Genomic DNA, 25,482 nt, shown 5'->3' with positions numbered 1-25,482 from the left:
ATGGTGTGTTACTTTCTGCTTTATAACAAAATGAATCAGCTATATGTATACATATATCCCCATATCCCTTTGGTCTAATGCAGGAGGCAGGCACCAGGATAAAGGAAGTTCAAGGGCCTATCCTGCCCTCCAGCCCAGCTATTCCTGCAGGGAAGTAACCCTGTTCTTTCTTCCTCACGTTTCATAGATTCTCCGCCTACACTCCTCACATGGGAGGATTTTGCAGAGCCCTGCGGAAGGGAAACATTCTTCCCGTGGTGGGAACTGTCCTGACCGTGAGCATCCTGACTCACTTCTCCTCCCCTGCATCCAGCGGACCCTCTCCTGGTTGATATCAAGTCCTGTGCCCCCCAGAACCCCAGCCTTTCCTTCCTTGAGCCTTTGGGAACCTTCATTGTCTGGCGGATGATTTACCAGCATGATCTGTTCGTGTTTGGGCTCAGAAACACTAAAATCTCCTATTTCTAGCAACCGGACCTAATCAGTTGTGCTTGTATGACACAGAGTGAATGTTTCCATTTAGCATAGCAATTCCAGGAGATGTTTGTTTTATGTATTTAGGTCGTTTATATTCTCTGGAATGCACCCCTTTTTGTTGAAATCCTAGAGCAGATGGAAAGGTAGCAAGGCCTGAATTTTCTGAATAAATTTTCCTCCTGAAAAAGACTGAGAATGATTATTAAGGTTTTTAAGAGAGAGGGCAAACCTTAAAATAAACCAATTATGAAGAATAGGAAAGTAGAGAAATTAGAGTGAAAAAGTGGAAATAATCCAAGGGAGAGGACACTGTTTTAAGTTGTTTGTAAATGCAGAACCAGTCATCTGGGTTCAGGGCCATCCAGGGAAACACGATGGATACATTTAGACCTTTTCAGAAGAGGCCATCCTTTTACACTGTGTTTCCGTTTACTGACTCAGAAACATCGAATATGCTCTGTGGTTACAACAATCATAGAAATTAAATACATTTTCCTACAAAATAAGTGTGTTCAACAGTGCTTTACTCCAGTATTAATTTCACTATATTTCTTTAATCTCATATCAAATATAGGCGGTCCTCGACCTAACAATTTTTTGACTTTACCATCGTGTGAAAACGATGTGCATTCAAATTTTGAATTTGGAGATGCTGTCTGATCTTCTCTTGATGCTGGGCAGCTTCAGCTCCCAAGCGGCCAGCCCCCTGATCACGGAGGGAAACAACTGGCATATGCTTACAGCCACTCTGGACCCAGACAACCACTGTGCTTTTCACTTTCAGTATTCGATAAATTGCATGAGATATTCCATGCTGTGCTGTCAAATAGGCTTTGTGTTAGACGATTTTGCTCAACTGTAGGCTAATATATATGATCTGAGCACGTTTAAAGTGGGCCAGGCTGAGCTCTGATGTTCTGTGGGGAAGGTGTATTAAATGCGTTTTCAACATACGGTATTTTCAACTTAAGGTGGGTTGATCAGGAGGTAACCTCCTACTAAGTATAGGAAGATCTGTAGTATTTTTTTTTTGTCTTTGTCTTTGTGGAATGTTATCCTTGCACCTTTACAGACATATATATTATAAGATTTGGATTAGAGGACCTTCAAGGTATAATTTTCAATCCTACTCTCACTGCCTGTGATACAGTGATTTGGAAACCAGTGGTAAACAAAACTAGGGCAATTGAATCATATTCTCCCATTATCTTCCATTATAAAATCAAATACTAATTAGAAGAGGAAAAAAAAGTGCTTTATTCCAGGGATAAACATCCCACTTTAATATATTAACAAATATGATATATTTAAATTAGAACACATCTTTGATAAGACAATTGTGCTCAAGCTAAGATACAAGGTACCAGCATACTAAAATTTTCAAGTGTCAACTTTTGTTTTAATATTTACTTCTCTTATTGGCACAAGATCAATTAAGAGGGATGCCATGCATTACTCTTATACTCCAAGATGACCTCTAGCTCAGGGAAAATGCTAGTAGAAAACTGTTTTATAAAAGCAGTTTTAATACGTAATTATACTTAATAGGGTTACTCTATAATAAAACAACAGTTAAATGCATATTCTTCTGAGGGTATTACAAATTTATTAAACTGAGATATTTTGCAAAACAGACTAAGTAAAAAGTCTCTACCCACATAGAAGACATTTTTTAAACAAACATGCTACAGCCTTATTTCTACTTTCGAAAATCTAAAATGATTTTTTAAAAACGCAAATCTTAGTAACTTTGGGGTTACATACAATAATAGTTTATTTCCCATGGGTCTCTGAAAGTCAGCCAAGAACTAAGTTACTAGGCCCCTGGGTCATCAAAATAGTGGTCAAAATATTTTATCAAAATTTGATAAATTTATAATATAAAACTCATCAAAATATTTTCTTCTACTTTACACAGTATTATAAGTATCTTGATTATCTTATTTCTAAATCCATAATAAACTCAGATATAGTCTAAATTACAAAGAAGGCAAAAAGGATTTTTAAAATTTTTTATTTAATTTTTTAAATTATGTTTTACATCACACTCAAGTACAGTTAAGCAGAAGAGAATAAACCCCTGCAGGGGACACCGCTACACTAATACCTTCTGGTGTACAGCATTCCCTTGCAGTACAGTCTATGCAGAACCCTTGCTTTGTGTAAGAAGGGTTAGAAACACCACAATGAAGGTCCACAGATAGTGTACATTTTCTGAGTTTTCTACATTTGCTAAGTGATACCCCCTTGTCCCTTTCTTTGAAAACCCCACAAGTTAAGGCATTTTTCTTCTTCCATTTTCTATAGCCTTGGACTGCCCTGATCCCAGGGCCTCTTTATCAACTAGATATGAAGTTCATTTTCCTGGGTCCAGGTATCACCAGCTATCAGCAGTCTCTGAACTGGGGGAAGGCTGGAGTGATACGTGTAAAAGCACAGAAGGGAAACCTTGAGAGGCCACCCTTGAGAAGGAGAGGGTCTTCAGATGGTTTGAGCAGGTGTGTAATGCTCCAAAGTTCTCAGGGTGAGAGGGCAGTAGTGACCATTTTAGGCCTACCAGTTTCTGAAATAGGTCCATTTAAAGCAGTGAAGTGACCAGTGGGATCTTTGCAGGGAAGGGGCAATTTATCCTTTCTTTACGGAATTAATCATTATAATGACAAGTGTACATCTAACAGGGTGGGTTTCCTGAATGAGAGTCAACTTTATTTCAAAAAGGATATAACTTGCTCTTTTCTAAACCATACTCATATTTCGTATTAATATAAAAAATACAGAGATAGTCAATTACAGAGGCCAAAATTTAAAAGCTAACACATTATTTGAAAAATATAGACCTTTAAAAATATAATATGCAAATACTTTTAGTAAGGGTTCACATTTTTTTGTTTCATTCTAAAAATGAAATGGTGAATTTCTCATTTTTTTCTAAATCAACAAAGGGATATATGGGAATAGCTAGTAATATATAGATATTTTAAACATACTATAGTTCAAAAACAGTAAAAATGCAAAAAACAATAGTATGTACTAGTACTCTTTAACTAAAATTGCTATTTCACTTCTTCTCCGGGGTGTTCTCATATCTCTTTCCCCTATCTTTAGCATATTTTAATATGAAATATACACTATGCAGATGAAATAGAAATTTTTGATTTTCAAACATTTAGAATTATTTTACTGCCTTATCGATACTGTAAGAAATTCTGCAATAATGTTGGCAGCTGGAGCTGTGGGATAAGGTGTAATCTTGGTCTTCCAATGTAGTTTCTGATACAGAGTCTGCAAAGTTGGCACAGAGAGCTTGGGGTAGCTGCAAAAGACATGAAAGTATTTGTTCATTAAAATCAAAATGGAGTTTTCTATGTTGTAACATACATGAGATCAAACCACAAAAAAACTACAGTGCTTTGCAGTAAACTAGGGGAGTATGACCATTATCCCAGGAAAATTTATATAAGCACTTGTAATGCTTTTATTTATAAGACTTTATTATAATTGAGGTATAGTCTATGCCCATGCATGTTCTTTAAAACATTATAATCTTCAGGCTTATGAAATTATTGTTGCATGTAAACCTTCAAAAAAATTTCTGCTTTTAGAAGGAGGTATAAATCAAAAGCCCCAAGAAGTGTTATGCACTAAAAGGGGAATTTTTAAAATTATTTTTTTCTCAGATTAGGTTTACTATTTAAGCCAAAGCAAGTTTTACTACAGTGTCTGGACCAGGCTTTAGAATTTCTGTTTTAGAACAAAAATACTTCATGATTATGTCTCTATAACTCGTTATAGATAATGCATGCCCTTATAAAATGGGGCATGTTTCCAAATATTTATTAAAATATTAAACAGAATTACATATTGTTTATTGTCAAAAGAAACACTATGTTTAACTTCACCAAACGAGCATAGAATCTAGGTAAGATGAGCACAAAGGAAATCAAGATGATCCCTTCTTTACAGGTGGAACCCAAGGCAAAAAATTATCTTCTTTCAAAAAATATTCCAAATGATATGCCATTGTTATTTTTTTTTAATTTTTATTTTTTTTGCAGTACGCGGGCCTCTCACTGCTGTGGCCTCTCCCGCTGCGGAGCACAGGCTCAGCGGCCATGGCTCACGGGCGCAGCCACTCCGCGGCATGTGGGATCCTCCCGGACCGGGGCACGAACCCGTGTCCCCTGCATCGGCAGGCGGACTCTCAACCACTGCGCCACCAGGGAAGCCCCCACTGTTATTTTACATGCCAACAAAAAGTCTTTAAATTTCATCTACTTCAGGCAAACAAAACTTTTTTAATGCCCCACATGGACTGTTCTTACCTTCATGCTGAAGCAGTAATCTTTCCACCAAACTGCTAGAGGTCGCTACGTTGACAGGTCTCAGAAGCTCTGTGTTTCTGGCATTGACGTCCGCTCCGAATTCCAGCAGTAAGTTTACAGTTTCTGTACAGGACTGCTGAGCAGCAGCGTGTAATGGGGTATCCCAATATTTGCCTTTTTGTACGTCAGCGCCTACATGGAAATGAGGAATGATGGTAGATACAAACAGAGTTAGTTGAATGAGTCACTTAACCTCACCAAGGCGAGGCAGGTGTGTCAGCCACAAAGAGGGCCTCAACTCTTTCTGCAAGGAGTTCTTTCTTTATGTATAATATACATAAACATGCATATTTCATCTTAAAACGTGATACAGCTGGTTGCAGAATGCACACTTTTGTTAGATTCTCTAACATTTTTCTCTGTGCTTGAAAGATCTCATAATAAAAAAAAATTTTTTTAAATTTTAAACAGTTCCCAAAGGAGTCATATTAATTAGTATTACAAAGAGCGCACAATTAGGTTGACTCATATCCCTTTTCATCATAATGGACAGTTTTTAGGATTATTCCAGAGCTTATTGCTCTTATTCTTTTCATTTATTTTAAGGCAATAGAGCACTTTGGTTTCTTGGAAAACTCATGAATCTAGCTAGATAGGTGAGCTCTTTGGGTAAAATGTATATAGATTTTCCCCTTACTTCTCACTCATGTAGTTTAATTCAATAAATATATAAGGGTACTGAGCCTCTTAAACGGAAAGGCACACTATATTTCTGCATGCAAAGCAAGTTTTTAAATGCTTATATTAAAATACTCTTACATGTTAAATTATCTATTACATAGTTGTTTTATCTTAGTGCAAGCCCCTGGTACACGGGGGTCATCATGTGCAATGAATACATACTGTTTAATATTATAAACAATAATAATCCCATTTTCCAGGACATAAATAGTTACAACACCAAGACATGTCTATTAATAAAAATCCATCAAGTCCTTCTCATTTCTGTTGTCCGATACCATCGGTAAAACTAATGATGCTTATAAGAAGCAGTACATTTTAATAGTCCCTTTATGGCCCTCTTGCTACGCTCAAGCTTCAATAAATGGAATTGTTTTCAATGTTTTCAAATCAAATGTAAAACAGTTAGTGGAAAAATTATATTCCATAACAAAATCTCCATAGAGAAAGCGTAAATTCTGTTGGTTACATCAGTTTTATGGGAGAACAGAGCCTAAGAATAACAATCGATCCACAGTTACTAACAATACTTTTCCAGTTTTTTTTTAACCCAATATAAAATATTCGGAAAAGAATATTGCTAGCCAAGTAAAGGAAGGTGATAAAGAATAAACTCTTCTGTTATACAAATTTATGGGAGAATATAACCAGAAAATAACCATCTGTCAGCTGTTATTAGCAGAAGTCACGTTTAGGACTCTTACTAGATGTAAAGGGATGCAGACACTGCTTGCAGAAGTTTATAATTTTGCCAAGATGATGTGAGTAACACATAAAGGGATTACTAAAAATATATGTCAGTATATATCAGAGGCCAAATGAGTGTCATAGACAATAAAAACCATAGAAATCCGCTTACTAATTTTATGTATATTTGAAGCACCTGCCACGTGAGAGGCATTGTGCTAGGGAAAAGAGATGATGGGAAAAAAAGACATAATTTATATCCTAAAAGGGCTCCCAGTTCTATAGTGGGAGACATCACTATGGTCTCAAAAGATTAGGAATAGTTTCTCAGGGGCTAAAGCTGAACCTTGAGGAACTGGTTTGTTTCAAGTAGGTGAAGAGGGATTAAGTCTTTTCAGGTAGATTACAAAGTCTGGGAAAGTCTTGGAAGAAAAGGTATCTAATCATTTATAATCCCTAACATTTCTTTTGATGGGTTTGTTCACAGAGATATACATACTTGGCACCATTATATCCACCCTTGAGGATTTTAATTTTATGACCTTTTATATGGCTTTTGGAGTTTTGAGGTGGAGTTACCATAAATGAGGTTCTTTTCATGGGTTTTATAGTTATATGTGAGAATGCTTAGAATAAGAACATTTTTAGCCATGCGATGTAATTTTTAAAGATGCTTATTTACAGAAAACAACATGGAGCTGAATAATTGCTTGTGTGTACGAATAGAATGGAAGATGTTGTACAGAAAATTACCAGCGTAAAGAAGCTTCCGGATGCAGTGGAACTGCTGAGACATAGAAGCTACATACAGAGGGGTTCCCAGATGAGGAATGTCTTGATCAACATCTATGCCCCAGGATATGAGGATTTCCAGACATTCATGGTGACCTGCCAACACAAAGTACAGGTGAGTTTATGTTTCCTGAATACCTGTTCCCCCCGCAAAACGTACACCTCCACCTAGGTTTCTCCCTGCAGTTATTCACTATAAACAGGGCACCGCATGTTGCCGAAGGAGCTTTCTCCCCTTGTCACTTAAGCTGGGGTCACGGGTACCTTTGCTGGCGGCCTCGTGTGTAGGGGAAGGAAGACAGGACTCCTGCTGGGGTTTGGCACCATATTCCAGAAGCAGTTCTGTGCAGCTGGGGCTGCCTTGTGAGCACGCATTGAATAACGGGGTCACACCGTCTATGGTGATCGCATTTACCTAAACCAAACCAGAGCTCTGAGAATGAGAGTCACAGAATCATACAGCACTCGCTGTCAGGCACTTAAAAACAGGTACGTGACCTGGGAACAGATAATTGAGAACATGTGGCCAGTAAAGATGACAAAGGCTATTTAGCTCACACATATCCATAAGCAAAGCTTAAACACTACAAGGATAAATAGAAATATGATGTGGTAGATAATCCACAGGAGTGGGCGTGCGACTAGGGGAATCATGAAAAAGAAAATACCCGAGGATCAAATACACAAAAATGGATTCAGGGCTTCCCTGGTGGCGCAGTGGTTGAGAGTCCGCCTGCCGATGCAGGGGACGCGGGTTCGTGCCCCGGTCCGGGAAGATCCCACATGCCGCGGAGCGGCTGGGCCCGTGAGCCATGGCCGCTGAGCCTGCGCGTCCGGAGGCTGTGCTCCGCAGCGGGAGAGGCCACAACAGTGAGAGGCCCGTGTACCGCAAAAAACAAACAAACAAACAAAAAAAGGATTCAATGATTAGGCTCCATAATTAGGAAAAAAAGGTACAAATGTAATAGTGATGACAGTTGTGGTGAAGCCACTTTGCTCATGGCAGTTGAAATTGGAAATTCCATTTCTGAGAATTTATCTTAAAAGCATCATTGAAAAGATGAGCGAACATTACAGGCATAACGATGTTCATCTACGGCTATTTAGAATCTCGAAAGCAGCAAACAGCCTGAAGAATACTCCATATCACGCAGCACGCTGCCCATTCCTCTGCAATGACTGGAAAGCCTGCTTAGAGTTCAAGGGGGCGATTTGAGAGCTTTATTTTTGTTCTCCTATTTTTTGAAAACTACGAAGAAGGAAAGAGAAGCAAATTGAGCACTTTGCTTGATTCTCTCAGCCGGGTGATGTGGAAACGTATAACGCTTCTCAGAGGCACTTACGTTAGCTCCAGCTTGCAGAAGTGTCCTGGCACAGGCCACGTGGTCTCCAAGGCAGGCCTCGTGTAACGGGGTGACGTGGTCTATGGTTACTGCATTGACATTATAGCCCTAAATGTGACATCAATAATTTTGAAATGTGAGCAAAACGTCAGAAAAAATCCTCTCTATAATTGTCATTAGAGGGCGATATCAAAGATCAGAGAATTTCAGGCACGTCAGGTTTTAGTTAGGAGGAACGGCCAGTTCAAATGCCCACAGCCAGTCGGCTGTCAGATCCCCTGAGCCAAACTGTTGTGACCATCCTATCTGCACCCCGTACTGCCTTAAGCAGTGCACCCAAAGGATTCTGGATGTTTTCTCTAAGTTCTGCTTCCTTAACGTTTTTTTTTTGACTTTATGAATCGTTTTGGCTGCTATTGCTATTTTGTCTTCTGTTTTGTAGAACTGAAGACTGTTTCTGGGCTGGATCCCCTGTTTTGATGGGGGATATAAAATTTCAGGTCAGCCTAGACTGGGGTAAAAAGAAATTGTCTTAAGTTGCTCCATGAATTTTTGTCACTAAATAGGTACGACTACGTAGGGGAGAAAAACCTTTTTTCTACTCTTCTAGGTTCTTTTGGCTGGTCTAATGATCAAATTGACATAAGACCAATGAACAGAAGGAAAACAAGTTTAATTTCATACGTATGGAGGCCCCATAGGTATAGGACCTAGAATTTGTCTGACGTAGGCTGTTTACCTAATTTTATAAACAAAGAATCAATTGTTTGTGAAGATTTGGCGAGACAAAAGGATTTGGGCTTTTGGAGTAGCAACTTAAAAGTAAGTAAAGTTTGTTTATACAGCTTCCTCCACCCCAAGTTCGCCTTCTCTGGTGACAAGGATGCCCAGCATGGGGAGGATACCTCCCCTGGGAGCTTTGTTTCCCGATTTCAGGGGGACAAAGGAGAGGCAGAGTGTCCTTCTTTATACTGGCTGTTTCTCATATAGCTTTAATTCAAAATAATCAATATGCTATCTGGGCGTATTTCGGGGCAGACTGCTCTGAACCCCATCAACGAGATTGTATGTCAGTGGTTAAGAGATCTGAATACAGAGTCAGTTAGATGTGGGTTTGAAGCTCCATAATGCAGTAATTATTTTAATTTGGACAACTACTCTAACGGCTAAATTTTAGGGTTACCATGAGGATTAAATGAGATGATTTATGCAAAGCAATAATGATTACAATGCCCAGCATATAGGAAATGTTTGATTTTATTTTATTATTCAATGAAAACTAAGTATATAGGAAATGTTTGATTTTATTTTATTATTCAATGAAAACTAAGTACAACTTAAAATATTTTTATTCCAATTAAACTAACGATATCAGACTAAAATAATCAAATATTGCTAGGATATGAGATTCCTAGCCTTCTTGCTATTTTTGGTAATTCATTGTCTATTGACAATCGTTCTAAGCAATATAATAGGAAGATTTTCATGGCCAAACCCCCGTAACATCTTATAGATTACCATGCTCTGTGATAATACCAGAATGGACACGAAGAATCTTAAAATGAAGGCAAGAAAATAAATATCACCCCAAATCTCTGTCACTAGCAAGTGGCAATTTTTAAGATCCCTTAAATTATCCTTTGGGGGGTTTTGAATCGGCTAGCCCGCAGCCAGACTTGGAGAGCTAATTCCCGGCTGCTGCCCACTAAGGTGACCTGTGACAGAAGCTTCTGTGAAGGTCAAGATTCCGCCTCACAAAGCCTGGCTGGGGGCATCCTCTGACTCCTCTCGGCTGGCCTATCCATGGACATGAGCTACGTATTGAGAAATATCCTAAGATTACTCTCCTCTCCGAGAATTGCATGACCCTTTCAGGGAGGTTACCCTTTAGAAGTTAGTGACGTTTTTGCAGTTTTTATTGTATTTTTCATCAAGTGATGAGCAAACAACATAGTCACAGGGTTATCCCAGAACTGGAAGGCCACAGGGGGTGCCTGCATCCTCACTGTACAGGTGAGAAAAAGAAGGCTCAGACAGGTTGTGATTCACCTCAGGTGCCAGCCTGGAATCCAGGTGCTCCAAGCCCCCGGCAACGCTGCTTAAAGTGGGTGACAGCCCTTCCTTCCCTTGGAGTCATCCGAGAAAATTCCTGTCTGCCTGATACTGGGAAGCACCAGGGCAAGGACTTCCAGATCTGGGTGTGCATTTAAATCACGCTGGCCAAGGCACAGTCCCTTCTACTTCAATAAGGAATCTGTGCTTTTCAGTTTTTCCTCAGGTGAGTCTGATGCACAGACAGGTGTAAAAATGATTGTTTTGCAGCTTTCCTAGGCAAATCCCTGTAACATACTACAGATCACCATAATGTAAAAAAGATTGCTTAGGCATCCGGTCTGATCGCCTCCTCTTGGATGTTTTATGACTGAACTAAGGCTGCAATTAGCTGTACACGTTGTACTGAGTTAAGCATATTACAAATGTGTAATGAATAATACATACCTCCAATTACTTCCTGCTTAAATATGACTATCAATGAACAAATATACGGTATGAGAAATCTGAAACAGTAAGACCTAAGACTACACCAAAATATTGAAAAAGAAGTTTTGGAGATAAGTGAGAAACTGTGAACTTGGCTAATAATATGAGTTAAAAAGACTAGTAAAATTTATTAAGCAATTTTATTATTTTGAGTTGAGTACTATTGGCAACGAATGTTCATACGCTACGCTCATGGGACGAGGGCATATTTTAAACTACACGTTATATTTTACCTGCGATAATAATGTTCTCAGAGCAAGAAGACGACCTTGACTTGCCGCTTCATGAAGTGGTGACCGATCTGCCCAGGAACCTGCCGGAAAAGAAAGAAAACAAAAATCTGTGAGTCAGAGTAAACCCTGAGAGATACACTTAATTCACGCGGAAGAGACATTATTGAGGCTCCGTGTTCAGTGAAGTGACCAGGATGATTCACCACGTCCCAGAAATTCCATGCTGATCTAAGGGACCCCGATGGGCAGTTTCCAAACTCAGAGGGCTGTGATGCATGTTCTGGAATAGGCCTATCCCAGACCTACTGTACCTTTTGCATTACTCTCCAAAGAAGAGAAGGATTAAAGTCACTAGATCTGCCCAGAAGCCCCCGTTTCACGGTTTTTCAGGCAGACCCCAGAAAAACAACTTTTTGCACCATCAGCAGGAACGGCAGCGGGCACACCGACCTCTCCCCACCCCTGCCCACCCTGCTGTCCCCCTGCTCTCTGCACCCCGACGGTGGCCTGCCCTCGGTGTGAGGGGCTGCAAGTGTCTCAAGGAGCTGAGCTCCAAGTCCTGAAACTGCAATACGCCAGGCGGGTCCCAGAAAGGGGGTGTCACAGGCTGGGAGGGGCAGACTGTCGCTGGGGTTTTGGTTTTTTGGTTTAGCTTTTTATTTTATATTGGAGTGTAGTTTCAGGTGTGCAGCAAAGTGACTCAGCTATACGTATACACGTATCTCTTCTTTTTCGAATTCTTTTCCCATTTAGGCTGTTATGTAATAGTGAGCCGAGTTCCCTGTGCTATACAATGGGTCCTGTTGGTTACCCATGTTAAATACAGCGGTGTGTACATGTCAGTCCCAAACTCCCCAAAGATCCCTGTCCGCCACCCTTCTCCCTGGTAACCATAAGTTCGTTCTCTGAGTGTGTTTTGTAAATGAGTTCATTTGTATCAGTTTTTTTAGATTCCGCATATAACTGATATCATACGATATTTCTCATCGGTGTCTGAAATGGTGCTGAGAGCACCAAGGGCTTGCTCGGGGTCACTGATTCTCCTTGTGCCAGCAGTGGACGGATGGAGGTACCAAAGCCTCCAACCGTGTGCCCTGGTGGATAAAGCCCTGACCTGTCATGCGCCCCATGAGTGACCCCTCTTCTGACAGGCCTTTGGCACCTCCCCATTAGGAAAATCAGTGCCCTCCCATGTAGAAGCCCCCTTTTCCTTCTCTCCCAGGCCCCTCTCAGCACCCAGCCAGCACCTGCCCATCCATCACCTGCCCCTCCCATCCCTCCCCCGCTGTGGTCCACCCAGGTGACTTTATAAGATACTGGCTTGGTGCACGGTGATTTTCTTGTAGCCAAGACCAGCATTGTCAGTTTTATTTAACGGACATGAGAGCTCACCTTAGAGTGATTAAACACACAGACTACGCCAATCAGAAAAATACTCACTTACAGGGTATCATCGGCCGATAAAGTAAAGCAATGCTGACGAGACAGAACATCTTCCCGATGTAATGTGACGGTCTGCGAATACCTGTCTCCTTGTCTACTACCCTTTTTGTGGATCCATAGGATGCAATAAATATAAATAATTTAAAGAAATAAACTGCTGATCAGTCCTAGTGCAATTTAAATAAAGTCACTTAGCTGTTGGTCAGAAACATAAATTTCATGAAAAGCATGTGTAAAGCTTGCTTATATAGGTCAGGAAACCACTGCATTATTCCTACACTTCGTACCTTTGAAAATGCCCAGACATACACCTATGCTTCTGTATGATGGTCTTACAGTAGAACTTTGCCACAAGTGAGGTGCAAACAGTTCCACTGGCTAAAATGCGGGACAGATATCACAAGGTTAATGAAATGACCCAGTGAACCCAGTATAGAGGGCAGAAGTCAACTGACAATCAACAGCCTTTTTATATCCAACGATATTAGGGGGGATTATTGAAAATACGAATCTTTCGTTTCCTTACGGCTGATTTTCGAGTGATGGAAATCACAGCTGATGTTGTATAGTGTTTACTACGTGCGTGATACTCTGGTCTAAGCAGTGTGTATGAATCTCATTTCGTTCTCACAGCTCTTTGAGGTACATTAATCAATAATAATGTATTAATAAATAATTAATATTTCTGTTTTAAAGTTGAGGAGATGAGAGCTGTAGAAGAAATGAAAACATTTAAAACGAGTCACATAGTCTAACTGCAGAGCTGATGCTCCTATAGTTCCAACTGCACTGCCGTTGTTTCGCCTTCCGATCAAGCAGTATTTCCTGCTTGTCCAGAAGATTAATAAAGCCAACGTCCAGATCTTAGAATTCTCAACTGAACAAAGAGTTACTGTTACTAGTTTTTGTGTGTTATTTCTTTCCAGTGGGCAACACTCCTGTACTTTATTAAAAGCAGAATTGAATTAATGCACCCCAGTAAATATTTGTTGATAGGACAAAATTTGGCGGCAAAATCATAACTTATAAGAAATTGAAACATTATGTTCTCACTAAATAAAATGCAAAAGTCACCATCATAAATAATATTCTTTTGGCGAACAACTGTGTTTCAAGTTCCACCTACGAAGATAATATTCAATGCTTTAAAAATCATACACATCTGTTTGTTTTATCATTAAACAACTTGACGGCAGTGTGAAACTCTAGAGGAGTTCAGAACATTTATCAGTTTTCATTGCGACTATTTAAATAAGAAAATTATAATATTAACTTTCCAAACAGACTGCATGTGTGAAACCTCTATATTCAGTTTAGTCAGCAGAGCAGTAGTAAATTGATAAGGTCTTAAGTAATCAACGCTTAAATATATGTTTGAAGTTAAATATTCATTTACAATATTTATAATGATCATGTGCTCCCTCCTGTATAATGGGTTAATAAATGTCATTATCCTTAATTTACCTCTGAAAGCTGTTTGCTGAATTGTACGATGCCGATTTGTTATCACCGCCTATTCTTCCGCTGTCACTGGCTAACGTAGCAATTAACCAGATGTTGGGACTGGGAAAAGCCTATAGAAATGGCCCTTTGGATTCATTTTGGACTTATTTCTTTCTAGTACATCATGAAGACATTTAAGGGGCAGCAAAACTAACAATATTTGCAGCTGAGGGTACTAGGTATTCCTGTTTTGCATACAATTTATCCACTGAAACAACTGCGTTAGTCTTCTGAACCATTTCAGCATTGCTTGCAGATGTTCAAAAGAGAGAAAAGCAGGAAAAGGGCCATTTAGAAACCAGGCCACTCCAGGGCCAAAATAAAGAAATGCAAGTATTCGTTGAATTTACCATCCCGTCACAACCCGGGCTCTCCCCCAAGACTGTCACATAGCTTTCTGTCCCCGCTGTCATCTTCTTGATCACCAAGACTTAAGTCCCTTAGAGTGGAAGAAAAAAAACTGAAGCCAGACTTTTGTAGGTGCATTTGCTATTATCTCTCTTCATATGACCTCACTGGCATGAACAAGAGTTAAGTGTCACACAATCTCCAGGAGAGGGCGGATGGTGGTCAGTGAGAGAAGCACCGAGAATACATAGTGCTGGATGAGGGCTCCCTTGGCCCATCGGGCAGGGACCAGGCTTCTGAGAGCCACCGCCCTGTTACTTCCTGGGATGAACTCAGCTCTGCTCACCTGCCTTAAACAGGACCCCTGTTGCCTGTGGTGCCTTAAAGAAGGAGGTGGGCAGGAGAGGAGGAGAAGGAAATGGAAACCAGAAGGAAGTGAGAAACCAGGTGCGGGTCGGAGGCCAGAAGTTCACGGAGGAAAAAGACCGAGGGGCCGGGAAGGCCTGGCTTTGCAGCCCAGCTTGGGGCGGTGGTCTTCGGGAAGTACCTAACCCCTCTGCGAGTCAGATTGCCCATAAAATAGGAAACACACTACCTATGAGACAGGATTGAGGGCAGATTAGCAATGAGCACGCTAAGTGCGTGCCTGCCATGTAGATGCACAAATAATACCTAGCATTCTTCGTTAAATATGAACTGATCGACAGGGGACATTTTAATATGAATTTTAAGGAACAATCCTTTTTTCTCCAAAAGTAGGGAAACTCAAGCCATAGATAACAGCATCTATTGACCAAAATGATTTTCAGTGCTATCAACTTAATTAAATAAACCATATAAAGCGATTGAATGATTTATAAATGTTTTTAAGCCAACAGTCAACACTGCTGCTGTATGTTTCTTTCCTAAGTAAGGTATAAGAAATAAAGTCATATCAGTCCAGTAAAGGAATAATTTATAGTACATGCTTGAGGTCAATGAAAACAAAAAAGTTTTTGTTTTGAATTCTGCTTGCTTAACTCCCAAGCACCCCCCTCTCATTTTCTTCCTTATAATTCCTCAGATGAATTTCTATAATTAATCTGGTAACATGTGAGAATCAAAGGATACATCATGCTCCAGTTTCCGCTCTGAACTAAATCTTCACCCCTCCCTGTTTCTCCCTTTCAATATCTGAAAGTTAGCAACTGCAAATTTCCATTCAAATGTGTTCAATATTAAATACCTTACCTTCCAACGTGGATATGCTTTATAGTAGAAAGATTTATAAACTTTCTCAAGACCAAACAGAAGATAGACATCTTCGCTTGCAGCAAATTTTTAACTTTACAATCCTGTTAGACTTTAAATTGGGTATCTAAGATTTTAAAAAAATGTTCAGTTTAACTCCTTAGGATAAATCATTCGGTGTGAAAATTGTTTTACAAAATACCTGTGACTTTCACCAGCTAATCTAATGTCTACGGTTACGGCCTCACTGCAGCAACAGTGGAGGTGACCGCCTATATTTAGAAACAACACCGGCTCCCAGGCATCTGGTATATCATTTACAGGGAGAGAGCCTGCCCTGTTCTGTAAACATCACCTTACCAGAGCAAAACATTTACGTTCTTAGGTATTTACAGATTGCTGGGGGTCTGTACCATACCTAAATCACCATCTCCCCACGGCACTTCAAGCCAGCCACTGCTGAGGTAAATCCAACTCATGTCGTTTTTTGATCAGCATTAACAACAACAACAAAAAATCACTTGCCATGTGCTAGCTCTGTTCGGCCATTTTATGGAGCTCTAAGCTCCTTGTAACATGGCCTTTCACCTCCAAAAAGAAAAACAGCTTTTGAAAAATCTGATTTCTTTTCAAAATTGCCTTTTCTTATTGCTCACTGCTCTTTGAGAAGCTGGCTGTTCCTAACTCATTTTGTTTTCTCCTCACAGTATGTTCTGTGCAATGAGATAAAAACATTACACTTAGATCTCTGCTCGGGGCTATGATGAAACCATTTCAGTTTTCAGAAAGTCTTTGCCTTCTCTCCATCCTGGCCCCATCCGCAGAAGCGGAAGCAAGACTCATAGGAAAGCAGTCTTAGCAGTGGTGCAGATGGCACTCTGGGTTTGGGTCACACCCAGTTTTCCTCAGTGGTCCCAAACGGGAAAGCCAGGACAGTTATCTCAAATAGGGGATTACAATGACATCTTCATATATGAATCAGAGTGCAAAACGCTAATACACTTGACAGACTGTCGATCTTAAATCAACAGTCCTCCTCATGGTGGACCTGGATTTACCGTGAAGTTCAGAACCCATCACTTTCACAGCCACTTTCTAGGACTCTGTATGCAGTTTCACGTTATTTGTCTTAAAGAAGATCCGAAGATGTGGCTAAGCTTCAGGTTCAACAACTTCTGACCCATCCCTATTCACAATTTTATAAAACACTTTTAAAATCACCAGGGATTTACTGACCCTTACTGGGTGCTTTTCTGTTTAGCAGATTAATAGAGCCACATAAATCCTGGAGGACGTGGTTGATTAGTGGGGAAGTCACATGTTGCCAAAACCCGTCTCTTCAGAGATTGAGACCGTCCTTGTCTTTCCATTCTCAGAACATGTGCTTGTCTTTCATTTCCTAAGAACAGTGCAAGTCCGGATCTGAAACCACCAGAGCGAGCTGTGCCTTGGGAACCCCAGGTATATGTACTGACTTGCACGGATGTGCCACTTACTCTGACTGATTTCCTGTTCACGGTCTAGGAGCCCTCCTGATCTTATAAGAAGACAGGGTATGGGCCCGAACAGGAAAAAAACCACAGATAAGTGAAAACATCGCTGTGGTTTATCTCAAGAAAAAAGACTAAATTTTCAACAAAGTGAAGATAGTGGTTTCCCCCATGAATATCCAAAATCAAGAGAGAAGTTTCAGAGTCCAGCACAGACACTAGTTATGGGAGCTTTGGTAGTTGTTTAAACTTTTGAACCTCAGTTTTCTCAACCATAAAGGGAAGGATAATTCTATCTCCATCATAGCGTTGTAATGAACGTGAAAGTACTTAGCACATTTGTACTAAACACGTTTCAAATATGACAAACCTAATTCTATATTAAACAGGTACCTCCGTATATCTGTCCCATAAGCTTTTCATTACATCTTCTCAACAGGAGATAGAGTAATTTACCTTATTTAAGATAACAAAGCTTTAGCTCACCTTATTCCTCTTACATATACCTGTAGGAGATATAAATGGGCAGGAAATGGTCAAAATTCAGAGAAAATCATCACGTGCACAGGGATAGCGCTCCAAACTAGAGCTCTTCCCTGGACTCCCCTACACATTTTAGTGACACATTACAGAACTGACTTGACCTTCACGTAGATATTTTGATGGCATCTCAAGACATTTCTAAAAGCAAATTCATCACCTTTCTCTCAAAACCAGCGATTCCTTTTTGCTTCTCGATTGCTTTCAACGGTGTTAGCTTTCCTCCTGTCACCTGGCACTAATAATATGGTCTTCAACTTAAGTACAGCAGTTTTCAGGGGAACTTCATATGTATTGACTATTTCCTGTGCTTTTTTGGCAGGGAGGCAGTTATTATTAAACGAGGTACTTCTTCGTAGTACTTTTATTTTTCACGGATCCTCATTGCAAGCTCAGTCCTTGCATCAATCTACACTCACTCTTGGGGGGATCTCTTCTAGTCCCACTGATAAAAATATTATCGACATGGTGATCATCCCAAATTTATATCTCCAGACCAGCTCTCTCCTCTAAATTCAAGACGTGTATTTCCAGCTGGCTCTTCAACTTCTCCGCTTAGATATCTAAGCAGACAATGCAACTTAACATGCCCCAGACTGAACTCTGGCTGTGGTCCTCCCAAATCTCCTATCAGTAAATGGCAACTCCATCATCCAGGTACTTCAAGACCAAAGGCCTTTGTGTGACCCTGAATTTGTCTCTATTTCTCACACCCCACAGGCAAACACCAATTAGTCCGTTGGCCTTGGCCATTCAAATATAACCCAGCTTCCACTATTATCTCATAACCTCCACTGCTACTACCCTAGTCCGAGCCACCGTAACCCTCGCCTGACTTACTGCAAAAGCCTCCTGACTGGTCTGTGTGTTTCCACCCGTGCGCTTCCAACAGTCTGTCCTAAACACGAGGATCTTTGTAAAGTCAGAGAGACTCCGATGGCTTCCTTTCTCACCCACAGTAAACGCCAAGGAACTTATGACCTACGAGGGTGTGTCCACACATCCTCTGTGTCCGTGGTCCTAGTTCAGCCACCCTGAACAAACAGACCATCTGTGCTTCTGTCGACTCTGCCTGCGGGGCTTCTTTCTGAGATACACACATGGCTTATCGCTGATTTCTGCTCTCCACTGGAAGCGCCTCATGGGACAGCCCTTCCTTGACTGTGAGAATGTCCTCTCCGGCCCCTCTCCAGCACTCTTTCTGTCTCACTTCCCTGCTGTGTCTTTCTTCATAGCGCTTATTACCAGATCTTAGAAATGCAGTTTGCTCACTGTCGTATCCCCAGCACCTGCCACGTTAATGACATCTATTGATGGATGAATGTGCACAGTCACGTGAGTTGTAGAGGCGCTTTAGAGCTCTGACTCCTAAATTCATTGGTTCTTAAACTGTGCCATCAACAGGCCCTGAGAGTACTTCCTTAAGCAATAATCTTGGGCCTCACATTCATCCACCACTTGCTCATTCATTAAATGGTGACCCACCTACCAGGCAACTCTGACCCTTCTGGGTGCTGGAGATACACAGAGATGAATGAAGTATGGTCTGCGTCCTCCTGAATTCAGTTTGGACTCTACCCTCCCAGATGGTTTTCCTGACACCAGTCTCTATCTCACCAATCTTGCCTGAATGCTGCCACAGAATTAAACTTCCAAAAGCACCTAGAGTTCTGGCTAGCTAGCCCATAGAGTGCCTTTTGGGAAATTGAAAACGGTGCCCCTCTCCTGGGGCAGCGAAGCCCCCCTGCTCTGGGCACACACGCTCCGTCTTCACAGCAGCACGTGGCTGCCCTGAAAACCCCTCTGGAATCTTGTCGTTCTCAGGCTCAAAAACATTACTGCCCCCTGTCCCCCACTGAATATAGTCTAACATTCTGATCCTGGAAGTAAAGGTTACCTACAATATGGATTAGATCTTCCCCTTTGTTTTATGTTCTACCACTGACCTTCACATACCCTCATTTAAGCTAAACTGGACGGTTGTGCATGTTCCCCCAAACAATTTCTTTTCCTTCCTTTTTCTATCATCTTCCCCCCAACTCAATTCTCTTTTTCATATCGCAGAGTAACTTGTTCAGGTGTATCTGTGCTCTGCTTCTTGTTTTTCCTGCCCTGCTTCCAGGGGCTGATTAAGTCCAAATAGGAGAAGTGGCTTGAAGATAACTTCTCTTAAGTGAAGAGTTAGGCTCCTGGCTGGGTGGGTGGGAGGGGGGAGGTACCTTAGGGTGAGAAGGAGAGAGAAAAGAAGAGGAAGAAGAATAAAGAGGGGGGAGGGGCTCGTGAGGAACGAGGAGAGATAGGAATAGACAGAGGGAGAGGCAGAGGGCAAGAGAGAGAGTGTACCGTGCTGGCCCTGAGTGAGGGCAGGAACCCAGGTCCACGCCCTGGCTGCGCCCGAGCGCTGGTAAGGCACAGGAACCAGATGGGCCCTGAGCTCCTGTGTCCCCACCTTCAGGACAGAGTTACACGCTTTAGTCTGGCGTGGAGGCAGCTGACTTGCTGGACCTTTTTCAAGGGATACAAGGGGCTTGAACAATGGGTTCATCGGGGGAAGCGCGTGGGCTGAAGGCCGGCTGTGCCTCCCTCATGGGGCTGGATTCAGCTCCAGCCTCTGCGCCAGGTCTAAGGGAGAGGATGGCAGGAGATGTGGCTGCAAAGACGGCACCCCAAGGAAGCTTGGGGGATGGAGTTTGAGGCCAGATTTAATCCGGAAGCTACAGAAGGCTGCCGTTTTTGACCATGTCAGCTCCTGGAGTCAGATTCTTTCTCCCCAGACTAGAATGGGCTTCTCCCTAGGCTCCATCCCGCCCATCTTGCAAAACCCAGCTCAAAAGCTTCCTCCTCCCAAAATCCCGCGGATAGCCCCAACAAGAGTGCCCCATTCTCCTCCTGTAACCCTCTGCTCCTTCCAGCACGGCTAGTACGGAGCCTGCAAACTCGGATTTTCTTAAATCAGAGTCTCACTCACCGCTGTTCTACTTCGGGCTTTTTCTGCTTTCTCAGGCATAAACACATTGATCCTCACAAGAACCCTGTCTGCGAGGCCATGGGGATCTGTGTAGTGGGGTTAAAGAATGGGCTGTGCAGGAAGGAATGTCTAGACTGGACCTCTGACTATCACATATTTGCTAATGCAACTCGGTAAATTTCTTTAAATTTCAGTTTGCTCATCTATAAAATGGGGGCGATAATATCTACATTTTCTAGTTGTTGTAAGGGTTAATGGGCCCCATGTGAGAAGTGTTTGACACAAAGCATGCCCTTAATAAAACTTGCTAAAACTTAATAAAATTATTATTTTCATTGTATGGAGATTCAAAGTGCTATGGACTGAATGTGTCATCCCAAAGTTACCATGTTGAAACCCTAGTGCCCAATGTGATGGTGTTATGAGATGGAGATTTTGGGAGGTGCTTAAGCCATGAGGGTGGAGCCCTTACGTATGGGATCAGTGCCTTACAGAAGGGGCTCCAGAGAGATCCTCAGCCCCCTCACTGTGTGGGGACACAGTGAGAAGGTGCCAGCAATGGGCAAGGAAGAGGGTCTTCATGAGAACATGACCATGCAGGCACTTGGTCTGGGACTTCCAGGCTCCAGAACTGACAGAAATAAATTTCTGTTGTTGACAAACTACCCTATCTGTGGTATTTTGTTATCACAGCCTGAATGGATTAAAATAGGACTGAATTGTGTACCCCAAATTTCTATGTTGAAGCCTTCACATTCAATGTGTGTTTGGAGATAGGGCTGTAGGAGGTGATTGGGTTAAATCAGGTCATGAGGATGGGGCCCTAATCCAATAGGGTTGGTGGTCTTATAAAAAAAAGAAAGATCTCTCTGTCTCTGTCTCTCTTCCATGACCAGGCATCAAGGAAAAGCCATATGAGCGCACAGTGAGAAGGTGGCTTTCTAAAGCCAGGAAAAGAGCGCTCACCGAAGTCTGACCATGCTGGCATCTTGAGCTTGGACTTTCCAGCCCCTACACTGTGAGAAAATAAATTTCTGTTCTTTAAGCCACCCAGTCTATGGTATTTTGTTATGGCAGCCTGGGCAGACTAAGACAGAGATTAAATGATTTGCCTCAAGTTATAATCAGTAACTGACAAAGCAGGAAACACACTTGGTTCTTTGGAATGTTCAATGAAATTTTATGATACAACAGTTTCTCTTCAACCCCAGAACTCATAGTGTACTGTGTGGGCTGTTAATCCATAATGGGCCCATAAGAAATATTATAACTAACTAACTAATTCAACAAGTGAAGAGTTACCTCCTGAAAGTGAAAAGAACTGTGGAATTCTGTTTTCTACATTTTCATATAATAATAATAATGTATATTTGAAGTAGTAGCAACAATATAGCAATACAGCAACAACAGCTGTATTCTTATCTAATTATAAAAGTGGTACATTAAATAGGACAATAAATACATTGTAAAACACACAAAAAATCATAATGCCATTTTCCAAATAAAACCATTACAAACATTTGTTGTACATCCTTCCCAACTTTTTTTTCTAAATATACAATTTTTAATCAAGATGCAACCGTACTACTCATATTGCTTTTAACCTTTTGTTTTCATTTATAGATATCACATGGTCATTGTTCCACTGCACAAAATATAATTTTATAATATTTTAAATGATATAAATTAGTCATTTAAAATATTGTAGAATTGTATGCCATTGTATAGGTACACTATTATTTACTTAGTTAATCCCCTACTAAATGATGTTTAGGTGGCTTTTAGTTTGGAGGAATCAACATTATTTCTTATCTTTGTGAATGTGTCTAATTATCTTCTTAGGGTAAATTCTTAAAATTTCTATACATGTCATCAAATTACCCCCAGCAAGACTGGACCTATTTACATTCTCATTAACAGGCTGGAAAAATTTGAATTAAATCTAATGAATGTTTGCCAAGACATTTTCCTTTTTTTTAAATTGAACCATGGACCATTTCTTGTTTTGTTCTATTTTCAATATATTTAAGCTGTGTCAAAGAGGATTGCCTAAAACTACATCTTCTTTACAGAAAATTAGATTTTTAACATAATTTTAAAGCTTATTTTCGACTTCTTCTGGAGTCTATCTTCAGTGAAGGCGTGTGAGGCTCATCCAGGTGAATGAGTTTACTTAGTTTTAAATTTTTTACCACCGTATCCAACTCTGTTGCTCATAACTCTGGTCAAGCACATATTTAGATAACTGACTCTTCATGTAGGAAATGGCAGAATAATCTTTGTTCTACGATAATTGCCTGCATTCCTCCTGGATCTTTAGAGTCTGAGAATGATGAGACTATTTATTACGGCTTCCCTGCAGCCGGCACAGTGCCCAGAACATAGTAAGTACTCAATAAACACTTGTTGAACCATTAACTTGTCTTTGTAGTCACCCGCTTTTTATCTATGCTAATTTGTTCTTAATCTTTACTGACAATCTTAATGTTAAAGAGAAATTAAAAGGAAATGTACTTTGGGGTCAGGGGTGAGGGGGAAGAATCAAGTTGCTTTCTCGGTCTTTTAAAGGAATGACAGTGTTTTATCCTACTTAAAAATTTGTTTTGCATGTTTTCTAAATTTATAACAATTTCTAAATAATATTCATCGGGCCCCAACCATTATATAGTAAATACAGCTCTTACACTGTGGGGAGTAGGGGGTCACTTTTATGTCTAAACCTGTATTTCCAACCTTTAAATCTATCATCGACCATATTGATGTTCTACAAAAGTTGACACTTATTCTTTCAAAAAAGAATCTCCTTACACAGCTGCTTTTTGGTACTGTGCTTATTCTCCTCGATAGCTTTCCTATTTTTCTAGTATTAAAATTAAAATCTTCACGCCAGGGCGCTTTAGGGAAGTGGTTCTATTCATTTTTTTTTGCCTACATCACCCTCCTACTTTATAGTTCAATTTAAATGATTCGAAATTTCCAGATTTAGTTGCTTGGCAACAGTCTTTTCCTGCTTAATAGCAGCTTTCCTTGCTCCCACATCAACTTAGAAACACCTGCTGAACCGGACAGGTAAACAACCCAGAGTGTTTACTGCACAGTCATAAGGAAGAGTCCACGGGTGCATTTTCCACACGCTAAAAGGTGAAGATACAGTGCAGCCCTTTGCCATGCCATACGTTTACATGTCAGAGTCCACATTCTGGAAAGCACCCACAGCTTCAAGTTAGTATTTGCAAAAACAGGTCAATAACGTTTATTTCAGGACACCAACAGACTTGCAATGGCTGCTCTACTAACCTTGACTGGTCAGAATACTCCAGCTAGCTTTTCGCTTAGAAGAGCATCCTTCTACACTCGCTAGCCTTCTTTTCGGGAGGGTCTGCTTATCGCAGTTCCCTTCAACAGCACTGTCTGTGGGCATAGTGGGGACGACGTTTCTGCCCAGACAACCAGATGCCACAGTGCAAGGGCTCCAGCCAGAACAAAAAGGTCAGCGGCTGGATTTCTAACTACTTTTTCCCTTCCCTTTGGGCTTTCACAGAGATTCCTGCGTGCTGACTGGAGGATGGCCTCTACACTGAACTCTATTCAGAAACACGGGGAGCAGGGCCGGTAGGGGTGGGACTGGGTCAGAAAGGCAGTAGCTTTTCTATTTTTAAAGTGGAAACTCGGCTGCTGCCAGTTGAGTATTTAAACTATCTGAGTGACACAGAAAGTAAAAACGTGTTAAATTGCCTTTCCTATTCGGAAACAGAATAGAAACAGCCCTGTCTTTAAAACATGAGAGCCTATTTGAAACATCTATTGATACGAATCAATCCAAAGTAGAATCGCCTGTCGATGATAGCAATAAACAACGTTGCAGCCAGAAAGCTCAATCGTGGCCGGTGACCAGAGAGCCTTGTCTCCTCCATCCTCAGAAATAAATAGTGTGTGTGCCTTAGGGTCAGCTGGGAGCTAGCTCATGTTTTCATCTTGTAAGGATCTAAGTTTAGAATTGGCTTCCGTACAGAATCACAGTCTTCCTATTTATATAGGCATAGCTCTCCATTGTGATTTTTTCTGGAGGTCATTTCTAGACCAAAAGACGTCAGCAGTCAATTTAAGTACAGCTGAGATTTTTCACCCTAAAAGGCAGAGGAAAGGGTGGCTGGAGAGAAGAGAGGAAAAACCAAACACGTGCCTGGTATTTTTTGCTGGCGCGTAAAACTGAACTGGGAACGTGGTCCATGACTGAGTCAAGAGCAGTGGCTGAACCATGACAGGGCACCAAGGATTAACTGAGCTGGTGATCCTGTTACATGGTATTAACCTACTGAGATTGGTCTAGATGAAAAATGGTCACAGATTCTATTATCTATATTTTTCAATCACTATTACCAGGGTCTACCTTCTTTTGGTATACACAGAAAAAAAATTATTGGGGGTACTGCCTTCTTATAACAAGCTGAGTAAGAGAAGAAAACATCTCATGAGTAAGATAATTTCCCGTGTTCATATCTGCTGTTGCATTTCATTGCCAATATTTACTTCAAAGTTATCACGAATGAATACCAGGAATATCTTTTCCTTATCTTGGATTGATTTCTAATCCTTGGAACTATGTGACCTGGTGCAAATAGCACAATGATAACTCAGTTTCCTTTTCTGTAAAATGAGGAGCTTGGAGAAGATGGTTGTTTTCTGGCTCTAGCATTCTTTGATTCAGAGTCTAGGACTAACATAAAAGGGCAGGGTGGTATGTGAGCTTTGGGCATATTATATCACCACAAAGGAGGCCAGACACTCCCAGTAAACCTGGAACTCAGGGTACACTTAGCCGAG

The 25,482-nt window shown here is 40.9% G+C and overlaps 1 protein-coding gene across 2 annotated transcripts in view; it reads right to left on the bottom strand.

Moving 5' to 3' along the window:
* Nucleotides 1-1,342: 1,342 nt before the first annotated feature.
* Nucleotides 1,343-25,482, bottom strand: part of ASB5 (ankyrin repeat and SOCS box containing 5) — an 89,809-nt gene continuing 65,669 nt past the window's right edge. Inside the window, exons 1-7 of one of the 2 annotated variants that reach the window (XM_089903562.1) lie at nt 16,079-25,109; nt 11,137-11,216; nt 8,363-8,470; nt 7,284-7,434; nt 6,981-7,115; nt 4,800-4,991; nt 1,343-3,790 (exon numbers count right to left, since the gene is read on the bottom strand). In XM_089903562.1, the coding sequence (XP_089759688.1) occupies nt 3,663-3,790; nt 4,800-4,991; nt 6,981-7,115; nt 7,284-7,434; nt 8,363-8,470; nt 11,137-11,216; nt 16,079-16,139 (855 nt within the window). In that variant the 5' untranslated portion in view covers nt 16,140-25,109 and the 3' untranslated portion in view covers nt 1,343-3,662. Of the gene's footprint in view, nt 3,791-4,799; nt 4,992-6,980; nt 7,116-7,283; nt 7,435-8,362; nt 8,471-11,136; nt 11,217-16,078; nt 25,110-25,482 lie in introns of those variants that run through there. The other variant, XM_022570810.3, reaches the window with a different exon arrangement.

The sequence above is a fragment of the Delphinapterus leucas genome, chromosome 21 (assembly GCF_059928025.1).
Source record: "Delphinapterus leucas isolate spDelLeu-1000000601 "Yukka" chromosome 21, BTC_Dleu_Yukka2, whole genome shotgun sequence".
NCBI classification, from domain to species: Eukaryota; Metazoa; Chordata; class Mammalia; order Artiodactyla; family Monodontidae; genus Delphinapterus; species Delphinapterus leucas.
This window is presented reverse-complemented; position numbering and strand designations above follow the sequence as displayed.